The 15,564-nt window shown below is 40.1% G+C and overlaps 2 protein-coding genes across 2 annotated transcripts in view; one reads left to right on the top strand and one right to left on the bottom strand.

Annotated features, from left to right (window-relative positions):
* Positions 1-1,959: 1,959 nt before the first annotated feature.
* On the bottom strand, positions 1,960-11,168 carry dclre1a (DNA cross-link repair 1A (PSO2 homolog, S. cerevisiae)). The gene is made up of 9 exons (XM_006791221.3): positions 10,024-11,168; positions 8,184-9,545; positions 7,958-8,091; positions 6,530-6,648; positions 5,738-5,881; positions 5,439-5,584; positions 4,446-4,600; positions 3,534-3,675; positions 1,960-2,471 (listed from the first exon to the last, which is right to left on the bottom strand). The coding sequence occupies exons 1-9, from the start codon at positions 10,448-10,450 to the stop codon at positions 2,305-2,307; spliced, it is 2,796 nt and encodes a 931-aa protein (XP_006791284.2). The 5' UTR covers positions 10,451-11,168; the 3' UTR covers positions 1,960-2,304.
* Positions 10,490-15,564, top strand: part of nhlrc2 (NHL repeat containing 2) — a 21,382-nt gene continuing 16,307 nt past the window's right edge. The window contains exons 1-2 of the mRNA XM_006791222.3: positions 10,490-11,127; positions 13,397-13,549. Coding sequence (XP_006791285.2) covers positions 10,965-11,127; positions 13,397-13,549 — 316 coding nt within the window. The 5' untranslated portion in view covers positions 10,490-10,964. The remainder of the gene's footprint in view (positions 11,128-13,396; positions 13,550-15,564) is intronic.

The following is a 15,564-nucleotide window of genomic DNA, read 5'->3' as shown; positions in this document are numbered from 1 at the left end:
CTGGCATACATTATTTTTTTCTGTTTGGCTTTTTTTTTTACGCAAGGGATTCCTTGATAGTAAGTCAAGGCAAGTAGGAGATGAACAATGAAGAGACCATTAGCTGATGTCCTCAGCACCTTGGGGAACATTAATATGTAGACAGAATCGTGTTGCTTCACCTATTTGTGCTGTTTTGAGACATGTAGTATTGACTCAAATAACTGAGGACACTTGCACACTTTACTTTGTAGAAACTGTACTTTGTACTTGGTTGTAATCTGTTTTGTATTGTGCCAAATAACCAGCGCCGTTCCAGGTGAAGGTCCAGCATTAAATGGACTCTATCTGCAAGGCCTGGTCCCTTGAACTGCTGCAAACCAGTTTGTTCGGAATCGATTCATTCTTTCATTTTTTTTTACGCAAAATACTGTTTGAATGTGGCAGCAGAAATTGAGACTCATCAGACCAGGTAATATTTTTCTAATCTTTGGTTGTCCAGTTTTAGTGAGCATGGTTAAACTGTTTCTTCAGTTTCCTGTTATCTAACGGGAGATGGCCCTGGTGAGGTCTTCTGCTGCTGTAGCCCGTCTGCCTCGAGGTTTGAATGTTACTTAAATCACCTTTCTTCTCAGTTTGAACTTCAGCAGGTCATCTCCACCATGTCTACACGGTCTAAATGAATGGTGTTACTGCCATGTAACTGTATGATTTGATATTTCCATAGCATAACACATAAAATAAAATGAGAGGGAAGAGGGACATTGAATGAAATGCCTATATATATTAGTTTTTGGGGTTTTTTGCCAAAAACTACCTAAAGTGGTTAAATTTAAAAGCTGTGAATTAATATTCCAAGCAGCTCTTCTGAGTGCTTTTATGCAAAGAGGTGATGTGGAAACCAAATTCCTAGATTAACCTTCTAAGACCCGAACTCTTTCACAGCATGCATTTTTTAATTTCTCTTTGATATTTGGGTATATTGGGACCCGATGAATGTAAAACCAAAGAATCAGCAGATTTGTTTTTTTTACCTGATTTTTGTTCCTAACAAAAATGAGAGCCACGTATGAGGATATTAGTTTTAAATTTTGATGGAACAGTGGCAGTATAATGTCCTTGTAAGTGGATATCAGGCCCTTGTAGAGCAAAATTTAGTATTTTGGTCTAGACAACCCAAAATGTGATGTCCACATATGTGGACGCCAGATCCTAGGAGGTTAAAATTGTATAAATCAATTGCACCCTGCAGTGTGCTACACGGTGTTTCTCACATGGTGGAATCTACAGGACACATTTCTGAAGTGCAGAATTCAGCTTTTATTGTTTTTTTCCTTTTCTCTCCTCCTACTCTGGTATCTGATGCTCAAAATACACACGCACATGCACCCTGAAACACCTTAACACGTGATAAGACAGATGGTTTAACTTACGGACGAACAAAAAAAATGATCAAAAACCATCTCTGTACTGTATGTCTGCTGACCCAGAGATAAACTCCTGAAAGACAAGACCGAAGACGTCTAAAAAAAAAAAAAAAAAAGACTGCTTACACTCACCTGGCATTCCCTCCTAACACACTGTAAGGGGCTGCAGAGGTTCATCAGTATGAATCACAACATAAGATTCAGCAGTGAATATCCACATGTTGACTGCAACCTTCCAAATTGACCATGTAAAATTAGCAAATTAGCCAAATTAGCTATTATCAATATAATACTTAGAGTCATAATATATCTTCTAAACCTATAAGCTTTGGTGGGCTCTTCTAGGTGCTTTTATGTAGATTAGGGAATAAAACTGATTTTTTTAAAAAGGCAATAGAAATATCAAATATTATTAAATATAGAGCAATTTGAGAGAAAAGTTTATAAAGTGGTATTGTTGCAAAGAAATAAAAACACAGTAGCAATGTTATTTTAAAATATTTATTTCTTCAGCATAATACTTTGATCATGTACAAAAAAAAAAAAAATCACAATAAACAAAAAAAGAAAAAGAAAAAAGTGCACAGTTTCAGAGCAGCACCTGCAGCATATCAAATGAATGAGATGGTAAAAGAGTCTGGATGACCCTGGTTCAATTGTAAGTTTAATACATGAATCATGTCAGGTTCATATAACACAACTTCCAGAGTTTTTCCTAATTCAGGTCTAAAAATCACAACCGCTTCCTCTAAATTTAAATGTAAAGTTAATCAAACAAATAGCGTTAAAATAAACCAGTCCATACAACGCTTCAAGTATCGCATACTATTAGGGTGTTCCTTTAGCACCAACAGGCAGCAAATTGGTCACTGAAACCTGTTGTAAACTGGAATATAAGTCACCGTTTATTCTTAACTTCCATGAGCCACTCACTGAAACACTTCTCCATCGCCTTCCTGTTGGCCCAGCTGCCATTGTTAACTGTAGGGATGATCTTGAGGGGCTGGAGCCACTGGACAAACCGCTTCAACTCAAGAAAGCTGCTGTGTTCACTATAGGGGATACCTGTCAGACAAACAGATGGGTTGATATCATCATAAACCGACAGCTCTTTAAAAAGCAATTAGCTAATTTGAAAGTTTTACTTCTCCTTTGGGCAATTTTTAGAGTTTAGTCAATTCAGATGGAAACTAGCTGCAGTAAACAATGCTGGAGACAGATGTTAAACACACAGGGAAGTCCATCAGGCAAGCAAAAGGGCAAAGCTTTGAAAGCCGGACCAGATGCTCAATGAAGATGTCCACAAGCTCAGACTGTTCCCCTCTAAGGGACAAGGCAGAATTATTATATTATTCAGTTTTCAGTTCATACACAAAATAAAAACGTAGCTTGGAACCAATGCAGAAAGCAGATGCCTCGCGTTTATTCACATTTTAGCCCTTGACAAATTTTATGTGCTCATCTGCTTTAAACAAGTCTAGCTAGAAAAAGAAAGGAAAAAAAAGCCTATTTATGGATAAAGTCAGTCCGTTTCCACATGCAGAGAACATTTGCAGCAAATGGCGGCATATGGCAGGGAAGAGCAAGAAGGAGGAGATAAACACAGCAGAGAGAGAGGGGGAGAGTGCAAATTGGCTTCCGCCTGAGTGACACACAAACTGCTGAGAAGGAAGAAAATATATGTGAGTGTGCACCCCAGAAGCCTCTAGCTGGTGATTGGAGGTTACGAGCCAGATGGCTGATGCTTCTGATGGATCTATTCAGAACATGAAACGGGGGTTAGGAAGAAAAACTGGCTAAATCTGCAATTGAAAAATCAAGTCATGGCCCAAATTTAGAACTGGGGTTTAATGCTAGACTAGGAAGTGTTGTCCACAGAGGAGATCCACGACCCCAGGGCACTGACGTTATGCATCCTGTTGCCACCAAGCCAGAGCAGTCTGAAACAAAGCCATGGTCTATTGTGATTCTGTAAGACTTGTTTCAGGCTTTACCAAAAGAGGGAGCTGTAGGCTAAATACAACAATATTAACAACACTCAAATTTTGTTGTGGCATAATACTCTTATATATGACACTTCTTTTTCCTCTCTAAAAACTAGAAGAAGAAAAAAGGCTTTGTGCATACCATATATGGTGATGTTGCCACTTTTCTGAGGCTGAATGTCTTCCACTGATTCTATCTGCTGACTGAAGGTCCAGCCGGTAGGTTTGAAGGCCACCAGCTGATCATACTGACGAGAGAAGCGTGCCAGGTGATCCTGCAGTTTCTGGAAAGAAAAGGTAAAAAGGGAGGGAAAAAAAGGACATCTTAAAAGAGCTGCATTGTCGGGGGTTTTCCTGCCTCAGCATGGGCCTGGTGGAGTAAGAACCATATGCGTGACTGTGTTAGCTTATCTAGAAGAAATCTGTGCATTTTCTCGTCATTCCCGATCATTTCACGAATAAACTGTGTATTGAGTATTTTTTAACTCAAATAAGCAACATTTATAAATATAATAATTTGATTACAGTGTTGCTAATTTCTGCAAAACCAGTCATACTCTGAAGATGCTATTAAGTTCTCTCAATGCTTTATCTATCGCAACCACTTTGCTTCTTTGTTTTCTTCTCTAAAAGTCACCAAAAAAAAGTTGTTTCCCACCAGTCTTTGTATAAACTCATAATGCTGTAGTTTAATCTCACACATGTATTTTAGTGTCTCTTTACCTCGTGATATGAGCTCCTCCGAACATTGCTCATTAAGGAGAATAAAGCAGATATGAAAAGCTACATCTATTCTCACCTCTGTGACCTACCTGTGGTAATATTTAAACACCAGATCTCCAAGAAAGATACGTTTTTTACAAAAACATGACGATTTTCTGACCATTTTGTTGCTGCTGGTGTTCACATTTGGACTTAATGTGTGTTGCTAACATGGCTCACATGCCATAATTAAAATGTGCATTGTAAATCTGCTCTTTGTTGTATAAACATGAACTTAAAATATTAAGAATGGTGGGACTTTGGGAAAATAAGTCATGAAAAATGCACCTACTCTGAAGGACAGCTGCATCATGGGCAGCACGTGGACCTGGGCTGCCTTCCAGTCGGTGGTTAGACGCTCTTTGATTTGCTCCGACTCCAGACAGCACATGGTGTTGTACTTGTCTCTAGAGAGGCAAACTTTAGACCCCAGAACCTCTGCCAGCGCTGCAAATGAAGCAGAACGAGGTCTGTGTGAGAATGAAAACTGCAGGAAAACAGTGGATTTTAGTTTTCACCAACATTACTGAAACAAACTCTTCAAACTCAACAGGCCTTTATTAAAAAAAACAAAACAGAAAGCAACTGACTGGCTAAATATGGCACTCCCTGGCCTGTAAAGTGTTTGCTGTATGTGTACAAATACTTTTGTGGAATAACAGAAGGACAAAAAGGATGAGTGAAGTGCTACAGTCAATTAAATTAGCCGTCTGCTTTTGTCTCCACTTCATGCAGCGCTTGTTGAAGCAGCTGTGATTAAAGAATGAATGCATGCAGTTTCCCCTTCTGTCAGTTAAACACTGTTTTTTCAGTTTTTCATTGTACTAAAGTGCTTCAAACTATCGTCCATGTATCACAAGGGAACACTTTGCCTCCACTTGAAGACAATGCACTGTGAGGGGCTCCATTTTTTTAAACAATGATGCTCCTATTTCAATATAGAAGAAATATCAGATGAACTTCTAATAGGACAGGTCAGCCAAACACAGAAAACTACAGGGGGAAAACTATCCCACTATTAGGTTTAGAAACCATTTTGCTTTGTGTATTCTCAGAATGAAATCAAGCAGTATTTAGAAAACCCATCTTCATATTTACTTTAAGTATAACTACTGTTACTAAGAGGTGGATAGAAAACATATTTCTTTCTGTATTTATACATTTGGGTCAGCCATGTCTCTCATGCCGAGATATCCGATTATAACTGACTTTCTGATTTTTAAAGGAGTAAAAAAAAAAAATGCACCATACAGCTCGAAAACAAACAATAAAAAAAAGCACATACCCAAAAAGACCTTCTCTTTCCCCACCGAGTACGACCCGCACACCACAAGTGTACGTGGGTTGAGTGTCACCAATTCAAATGCAGTGCTGGCTGCAAAGTTGATGACTTCTTGCTGCCTGGGGAAGGTGTACTCAGGGCTGCAGTAGCTAGAGAGATAGAAGAGGTCACACTGAAAAAAGAGTTTCACTGCTGGAGTTGTGCTCAGTTTACCAAAATCAGAGAGAAAAAAAGCGGTCGTCATTACCGGGAGTTGCTACTTATAGCAACAAGTGAAAATGATGAAACTGAGGGGTACTTACGTGGTATCCAAATAGAGTGTCTGTATCCTGCAGCTGAGTAGCTCAGGGTAGGTTTCCATTGAGGGGTCAGCTCTGAAGTCTCCGGTGTGAAGAACCGTCTGTCCATCGGGCAAGAAGAACAACAGCATTGCAGCACCTGGACAACTGAAAGAACAGTTAAGGATACAAAAGAGAGGTTTTAATCAAATTTAGCCAGTTTTCATTGTGAGAAATTCATTTAACTCTCCAGGGAAATATTACGAGGAGTAAATAGAGTCATTAAGTAGAAACTATGTAGCACAACTCTAAAAGATGTGTTCTACATTCAAAAGAATGTATTCCCGGTGACATAATGAATAGGCTATTAGCTTGGTTGTGTCTGAATATACTTCAAAGTGCCTCAATTTATCCTTTTATGACAATTTTAATATAAAGAAAGTGGAACTTTTGTATCTGCTCCCGAATGCATAAATGCATGTTTTTGTAGTCTGCTAATAGCGGTGCATATGTTATAAGTGACTCATTGTGTCCTTCTCCTCTGCCCACAGTGTTTTGAGAGCCATTTCTCTGGGTTTCAGAAAGATCATATGGGAAAATACCCGGTCAAGTTTTAATGCATGCTGGTGAAGAGCCCATTAACCTCAGCTGCAAATCTAAAACAGTATTTAAATCTCAAAGACAGAAAATCAACCTTCTGGTGATAAACCAGCGGAATCTGATCAGCATGAAATCAGCAGCGTGACAAAGAAGCTCTCATGTGTCACAAAACAGCGTCACCAGTACAGATCCCTGCTGATGTCACAGATGACTCACTGGTTAGCGTCTAGGAGGATGACCCGGACCCCCTCCACAGTGACTTCAGTATTCATGGGGAGGATGTGGACGTACTGCTCGGCCACCCTCAGTTTGCTCTTCACCAGGTTCCCTGTAATCTAATCAGGAGACACAGCTGAGAGTGAACAAATCTCTGCAGTTTACAGTGATGATCAAGTTTCAAACAATTTCAGCTATCCGGAGTAATTCACCCCCCCGCCTCCCAAACCCTGGCCTTGAAATCTTATTTACACATTCTACTTTCTAATTACCCTCTGTGATTATGATCAAACTTTTCTGGGCTGTGATCCACCTGGCGCCCACGCTCAAAGTCTGTGGCCTAGCAAACGGAGTCCCAACAAGTACTTATAAGTCTGTTTTTAGCCTAATCCCCAGAAAACACACACACACACACCACTGTGATAAACCTGACCCACTTGATAGAAGAACTCCCAACATCTCTAGTTTCTTGACTTTTATATTATTTCAAGTTCATGCCTCATATCATACCTGATATTATATATTGTTAAGTCGTAGCTATTTGAACCAAAAATAAGCAATAAAGTCTGAGCTAAAGATTTTACACTTGTTTAACTGCAAACTTCAGTTTATTTAGATAATTCTCTACATTTAACGCACCTTCACTGATGTAGCTTTTCCACAGTAACAACAAAGGGGATGGCAAACAACTGGGCCCCAGATAAACTTACTTTACTGCACATCAAATGTTGTATTACTGTGTCCAAAAGAAGAAGTAAAAACTCCCACAAAGGTCTTCGAATTTTAATTGACTCAACTGTGATCAGAGCCATTTGAATTTTGGTATTCATAGCTGCCAAACGCAAGCCGCTTTTTCCATTAATGTGAGTCAAAGCAGTGCAGAGAGATAACAAATGGATCAAGTACTTCCTCTATGAATTCTGTGGAAGTGAGGAAGCTTTTTAATGAGTTGAAAGTAAGTAGGATTTCTGGCGGCAGAGAGGGGTGGTGGTGGTGGGGGGTTATATCATTTTCAAATAAGTGAATCGCTTCCATACCACTGAAGGAGAAATACATAAACGGACAAAATGTCAGCCTTTTGCTGAGATGGTGTTGGATATAGTTTCAACAGTGGACTCAAAGCAGGGATAATATCCATCACTCTGACTGTTTTGTATCATAGAAAAACAGCAACTGTCTTATGCAAATCAATGCATATAATAAATCAGATTCTGATTTCCTGCACAACATAAGCAAGGATATATTCATGAGAAGACAGACATCTCTACATCCAATATTTTCATAGCTGGGTACCCCACGGACAATCAGGGTGGTGAGAGAACATGTAAATGTGATTTAAGGGTGAACTGTCCCTGGCACTCGGTGATCCAGTACCAAATAAAAACAAAACTAAGCTAATTATTTCATCAAAACTACATATTGACTTACTCTGTTGCAGTAGATGGGAACAGTGGAAGTCTTGGTCATGCCTCCGTAGTGGTCTGAGTGGAAGTGAGTAAGGAAGTAGGCTGTGATGCCCTCGATCTGTCCATATCTAAAGGCATCAATGGCAAACTTTGTGCCTGGGGAAAGTTTTTTGCATAAGATTACAAATTAAATAATAATTAATGTTTAAATTTACACAGCAAGAAGAAATGTACATTTGCTTACTAACCTGGGATTTTCTTATAGAAAGGGCAACGGGGCAGCTGTACTTCTCCATCAGCATTGACTCTGTTCCTCCACCTCCTCCTCCCTGTGGCCCCACTCCTCCCCCAGACTTCTCCCTGTCCATCTACTGATGGGTTAATGGTTTCTGTGGCCTGTGGCGTATCTGCAGGTGTGTCAGCTTTATTTTTTCTCTGCCGGTCTCTTCTTTGTCGTCTCTGTCCCGAGCTCTTTCCAGCCGTTGGAGTAGACGAAGCGTTGAGGTCATTTGGTCCACTCTCTGCTTCTTTCTCCTTCTCCCTCAGTGGTTTGAGGCCAAAAAACACCCCGATGTCAGTTTGTTTGAGACCGGAGACCTGACCGGCTTTGCTGTGGCCCTTCTGAGGGGGCATGGCTTGTGATCGTTGGACAATGGAAGTTTGAGATGAAGGCACTTGAAGAGAAGCTGGTTGCTCTGTTTGAATAATGCTGTTTGAGTTTTGGGAGTGTGAGTTATCTGAGCTCAGAAGAGTGTCTCTCAGACGCTCTAAGACAATACTCTGTGGAGACTGAACACTAGTCTTACTGATTTCAGAAGCTTCTTTTCCACCTGAGGAAGCAGCTCTGTTCTCAGCAGCTAACTGATTAGTGGGTGCTAATGAGGAAACTGCACCCAGCTGGGTGTTTGTAGAAGGCAGTTTCTTTCCTTGCACATTGCTGGCTTCTGAATTGCTGTTTATAAAGTCAGTGAGGAGCTCATCTTCACTGGAGAAGCCGTCACTGAACAGCGTCATCGAGTCTTCATGCTCATTTTGAATTGCACTGTCATTAAAAAGAGATTTTCTACACTCTGTAGTGTTGATTTCAGTCTCTGCAGGGAACTCAGAAAGAGGAGAGTAGGATATCATGTCATCATTTTCCAAAAAATCCTCACTTCTGTGTAAATCTTCACTAGCATGCTGTCCGCTATTTTCCATAACAGGGATGGATAACTCCCCTTTATTACTTTCTTGAGAAGCAGTGACAGAGTTTTGGCCTTTAGCAGATGATGACCAGCCTTTCTTTTTCTTAAAATCCTCTGGTCCAGGAGAACGCAGGAGCAGAAGGCCATTTGTAAGTTTTGACTGAGGTGTTCCGGTGTGACGTTGGTGAGGTGAGGAGCTAGGACTGGATAATGCAAGAGGAGTTAGAGCCCCTTGCTGTGAAGTCTCTAAAATAGACCCCTGATTTTTTATCAGACCTGGAAAAAAATCCAGGCTGGTGTCAGCCTGTTGGGACAGACTGAGGAGGGCTGTGCCGCTGCTGGCTCGACTGTGGGCCAGAAGTGTGTGGTTGAATTTCTTGTAATGGTTTGGAATGGTGGAGGAGCACCGAAGACCATCTGGACATTCTGTATGAACAGATAAAAAAACAGTCCCTGCACTCGTTAGAGCAGGGTTACAAGAGGATGATATTTAGCACTTTACCAACTGCGCTACTCTAAACTAAACTAAACTGATGATATATACTATAAAGGTATCTTATCAGCCTGCTGTTTGAGATAAACACAACTGAGCTAAGTGCATAGAATCAGTGCTACACTGTCAGTGCACATTTCTTTTAATCCCTAATCCTGAGCTGTTAGGCTATGTAGAAACTCCCTTTCTACCATCACAATGCATTATGGGAAATTAAGGACCTTTTGTTAGAGGAGACTTCTTTATCCTGCAGACCTGTGAACATTCATTCACTGAGATCGAGGGAAAGCTGAGATGATTTGGATTATTATGGACCTGAATGGCTGCTGTGAATGACATTAGGCTTATCTGAAGCTGTGATTTGGTATCAAGTGTAACTTTAAGATGTGTGATGAGTATGGATGTCTGTACCTGTGCACGTATCCCTGGGAGTGTCAATACATTCAGCAACGTGCCATCTTTGGGACTGCACAACCAAAATGAAGAATGGCATCTGACAGATGGGGCAGAAGTCTTCAGGGGATGGGCCCTCGGCTGCAGCATTGTCACTTTGATTTGTTTCTTTTGTGGGAGATCTCTTTGAGTTGAGCTCCTGTGCATTTAAGCTTAAGTTACAGTCGTCTGTTATTCCAGCTGTAGCACTGACTTCACTTTCTGCCGCTTTGGCTTTTGCGTTCCTGTCTTGTGGCTTGATTGAGAGAGAAGATGCGTCTTTCTTGGAGGATTTCCTGAAAGTGCATTTTCTTTTAGTGTTTTTAGGTGGCGATTCGTGCCTCTTCTTTTTCTTGCCAAGAGGTTTATAGTCCCAGATGTCATTTTCATTTTCCTTCTGTGACATTTGCAGCAAAATAAAGCGTAACGTGCCCGACGTTACCTCGAAACCATTGTTATTACACAAGGACTGGTGTTTGGTAACATTCCGCGATCACAGCAAGTTAACGGCTACTGACAACTTCCTTATATATTATATAATACACTCGGATATTTGTTACTGATAAACAGCTGAACCTCATTATTTAACAACGAAATGGAGAAATTTTCCTTCTTGACACACCGTTTACTAACATGTCAGCAGCAGGACTTACCGCCACTATGCTACAATGAATGGAGTAAAAACAACTAGGAAGGGACAACAACACTTTCTACACGTTTTAAACGATTAAATTAGCCAATTGTTTGATTTGAAGGCTGAAAAAAATAATAACCCTATTTTAGAGGGTATTTAATTCGGATAATTGAAACTGAAATTCTTTTAGAGCCCTTATAGACGATAAAATTTTTGCTATTGTGTCGAAATCCGCGGTATGAATCTCTTCGCTGCTTTACCGAGCTAGTTGGTTGTTGCTGGAAACATGGCGTCCCGGTGCAGCGTCTCTACATTGTTTCCTGTCCAAAGTCAGCTGGATAACGCCTTAGATGACGCTACAACACAGCAAGAAAAAGAAGATCTCGTTCAACAATATCTAAAAAAGTTAGACGAGAGAGAGGACCTGAAGATACCCGATTTCCAGACAGGTTAGAGCTTTAGCTTAAACACTTCGCCTCTCTTTCGTAGTAGTTTGACTTGAGTTTTCCAACTCTGCTCGTCACTACAGGACTCGACATGTTCATTCATATATACATTAAGAATGTTGGATAACGCAGTCTACTTAGGAAGAGCTCTCCTTCCTTTTAAAAGCTAACGTTACAGTACCACACGCCTTGTAACCCTTAAACACAAGTTCTTCATAGTCTGTCAATGAATTAGCTAGCTACCTTATCTACTCCGGAAGAGGAAGAAAAATTACAGGCATTCACGTAATTTAATAATATGTAAAATATGTCTATTTGTCAATGCAGTACATCACAGTAGGGCTCACTAATATCTTGTAAACCTTTCTTTTCATTCTTGCTATTATCCTTCTGTCACAAATCACCTGAGTCACTCGTCTCCACCCACTCCACCCTATCTTCTTTACCACTGTTGTGCACTGTCCGCTGCTTTGGATGGTTGTCCCAAAGTATTTAAACTCATCCACCTTCGCTATCTCGACACCTTACAGATTACAGTGTCGTCTGCAAGTATCATAGTCCATGCCTGACCTCACCTGTTAACCTATCCATTACCACTGTAAACAAGAAGGGGCTCTGAGCCAATCCCTGATGAAACTTTAACCTATATCTCTCAACTGCTGCACACTGTTCTTAGACGTACCCTGCGCCACCCTCACAAACTTCTCTGTCACTCTTGACTTTCTCATGTGGCACCATAGTTCCTGTGTTGGCACCCTGTCATATTGCTTTCTCTAGATCCACAAGATGGAGTGCATCTGATCTTTTCTGTACTTGAATGGTCAGAAAGCTAAAAATATTTTTGAGCTTCACCACCATCTCACATATTGAGTCAATGTTCTGCAATCTGATTAGCCCTAGTTTACATAAGTGGATAAGTTGTTGGGCATAAGTTGTTAGCCACTGAACATGCAGGGTTCCTTGGTTTTAATAGTTGGAACAGCATCCACTTGTCTTTTATATGCATAAGAATATAAAAACAATCAAATCCTATTCTATTCTAAACAAAAAATAAAACAAATGCATTTAACTAAATATTGTATATATTGCCCCCCAATTAATTGCTAATGTAATTAAAGTTTAGTTGTGGGAAACCTGGGTCTGCTGCTGAGGGATGCAGCATATTGACAATATTTCACCACACCAGTAGGTGGTGATCTACTGTTAGAACATCAAATTCTAGAGTCACACAAAGCTCAGTGTGAACATAACAAGGTCCCCACAACCCGTGCTTCTTTTTTTTTCTTACTTCAGAATTCATCTAAATTTATCTAATTGGACTCTGTTCTGCACAGTCAGAGATAAAGAAGAAAAGGAGCTTTTAAGCTGCTCTGTACTGTGCTAATCTTTTATGCATGTGATTTTGTTTTTTTGGGTTTTTTTTTTTTTTTTGGGGGGGGGGGGGGGGGGGGGGTAGATTCTTATCTGCTGCAGCATACCAACAGCGAGGCATATGATCGGTCCCAAATTCATTCTGCAGCAGCGATTCAAACATACTGTTGGAGTTCTAAAGAGTTATCTCATCAACAAGAACAAGGTGTCCTGCAGCTTTTTGCAAAACACCATGTGCAAGTGCACTTAAGAGATCTAAAAAAGGGGATGAAGTGGAGATTTGTGTAGCCAAAAAAAACCTTTGGGGCTAAACACTGAAAGAGCAACTAGATTCATCAATAAAAAAGCACACATCTCTACACAGGTACCCCATTGGCTGATATGATTATGAATCAATGTGATTTGTTTTGTTCTTCCTCTTTCGTACATTTCTTTGAAAGGTTAAGATTAAGATTATCAATGGAAAATTTAGGTGGGGGTATTACTCTTTCACTCTGTACTGGATTTTGATAGTCACCATGCTGTAAAGTGTGACAGTAAACTTATCAAATGCGCGCGAGTTAAGCGTGACAAATGCTATCAGGCACAATTTAAAGTGCACATGAAAGAAGTGTGAAACAAGCTGATCTAAATCTACAACAAAAACACTTTTTATGGTATTTAACATAACACTTGGGCCACGAGAACTTTCAAGTCACTGCTTTGATCGATCAAACTATCCAACTTTTTCTCCCATGTGACACAAACGCTGTGTCAGGCCCAACACAGATATGCCTTTTAGGTGTTTTGTTACTATATCCATAGCCCTTCTAGGATGGTAGTGTATAGCATTTGCCTACACCGTGACTAAACATGATTAAAAAGATGACAACATCATTTTCCAATCTGTGATTTGCTCCAGGCTTAGAGTGGCTGAACACGGAGGGGCCTCTCTCTTTAAACAAGGAGCTGGCTGGTAAAGTGGTGCTGCTGGATTTCTTCACTTACTGCTGCATCAACTGCATCCACATCCTTCCTGACCTGCATCAACTAGAGAAGAGACACTCTGTAAAAGGTTTGTGCATACTCTACTAACTACGAGGTAGTTTCCATACAGCTAATTTAATCAGCCCAGGAAAATCCTAAAGTAGAAAAACTGTGTATTGTTTAAAAAAAAAAAACCCTGCTCATCGCTTTCCTTGCTGTCCACATTAAATATAATGTAATGCTTTGCTTGATATTCAATCATTTTTTCCATCTATCCATCAGCCATCCTGGAAAAGCATGTTTTATCAGTCTTTCCCCATTCACATGTTTGTCTTTTGCCTGTTTGATAGAAAATATGTCTGACGTGCGTTCTTGTGCATGATGTTCCCAAGTAAATCTATTTCACCACATTGCTAAGAAAAAAAAAAAAAGGCTAAAGTCAGATAGTTCGTGTGAATTTCAACCCTAACCAGCCTTATCAAGAACATCATGCCTTATATCTGTGACAGGCGATGGCTGATTGAAACTAAATGATAAACGTCACTACAAGAATGAAAGCAACAATGAGTGGTTCCCTCCAGTGACACTCAACCCCAAGCTCTGTCATACCCAGTGAAGATTTAAATCAAAAATATTTGGGGCTGGTTTTTAGCACTGTTCTCAAACAAGAAAAGATTGTGCTTTTGTCGGGGCCTGTTGCCAAACATTATTAAACATCTTTTTTTTGTAAATAATTATGGGAATGTCTATTAATTATGTGCCCTGTGTGGGTCAATAATTCACTCATCCACCCATCCATTTACTTTCTTAACTGCTTATCCAGCTTTAGGGTCATTGAGGCTGGAGGCGATCCCACTTGGTATTGGGCTAAAGCCGGGAAACACCCTGTCAGGCAACAGTGCTAACCACTGCCCTCCTGCATGAAGTCCACCGACTCAGTTATGTGTATTCAGAGTTTGCAGTAGCTTATTATTAAGCTCAGATTAGAAAACTTACACTGGTTTAGGGTTGAGATTTATCAACAATAACAATATCGTCTAATGGCTGCGACATATAATGGATGCCACAGCCTCGAGGAAGAAGCTGCTTTTTAGTCTGTTTATGCAGGTTTTGATGGTGCGGTATCTCTTCCCCCAAAGGCAAAGGTCGTGATGACCTGGGTGTGTTTTCATAACAGACTTCATTGATGGATGTTGTCACTTACAGTATAATTTCTTGGCATTATCTCATAGATGCTGGAGAAACTGCATTTTTTTCATTGCAGTGAGTTTCTCATTGGGTGCTGGCAGATCACATGGTGCTCAACATCATACAGGATAATTCAGTTTCATTGTCTTTAGTGTGTAAAAACAATATGGTTACAAAAATGCTTATACCATTAGCTTTGACTTGCTACAGGACAGTTTAAAGTATAGAATTTGCTCGTTATTTGGTTACTGTTGAATGGGTGGAAGATCAAGTAAAGCACTGCAGGACTTCAGCTGCACTGGGCCTCACTGGAGGTACACAATTTAAATTGGTCCTGTGGTCATGTGTTGTGGAGCAGCATCTCAGGGCCATATTTGTTTGAGCAGGGAAACTGCTTCTTTTCCTTAGGCATGTAGACCGTTATCTCAGCTGTGAAGCGACAGTAGCTAAAAATACTTTCAAGACTTTAAGAGTTTAAGTAAGCATAGGTACAGCATACATCTCCCCCTCTGTCGTTTATTATTTTGTACTTATGCGTTCACAATTCCCAAATGCATTAAAACCATGACTGATGGCCTTAAATTCTCACATGCAGCTCTGAAGTAATATCTAGAAATGTTCAGGGCTGCAGTAATGTATGAGAACAGTTATATATAGCAACTCCATGTAAAGCATAATCTCTGGCATTCTAATGGCCCTTCAAACAGGCTATCATTAGGTCTTGAGAGGTCTTAAAAAGGATTAAATTCGCCCTTTTTTATTTTCTTGTTATAGGTACAAACTGCAAGGGAGTGCAGACAAAGTGCAGCATACAATAAATAATAGATTCATGGACCTGTTGAGAAAGTGCATAAAATATATCACTGAAAATATAATCAAACTTGTATGATGATAAACAGGCATAATATTTATTTA

The sequence above is a fragment of the Neolamprologus brichardi genome, chromosome 8 (genome assembly GCF_056152115.1).
Source record: "Neolamprologus brichardi isolate AB-2024 chromosome 8, ASM5615211v1, whole genome shotgun sequence".
NCBI classification, from domain to species: domain Eukaryota; kingdom Metazoa; phylum Chordata; class Actinopteri; order Cichliformes; family Cichlidae; genus Neolamprologus; species Neolamprologus brichardi.
Note: the sequence above shows the minus strand (reverse complement) of the source record. Positions and strands in the feature narration are given on the sequence as shown.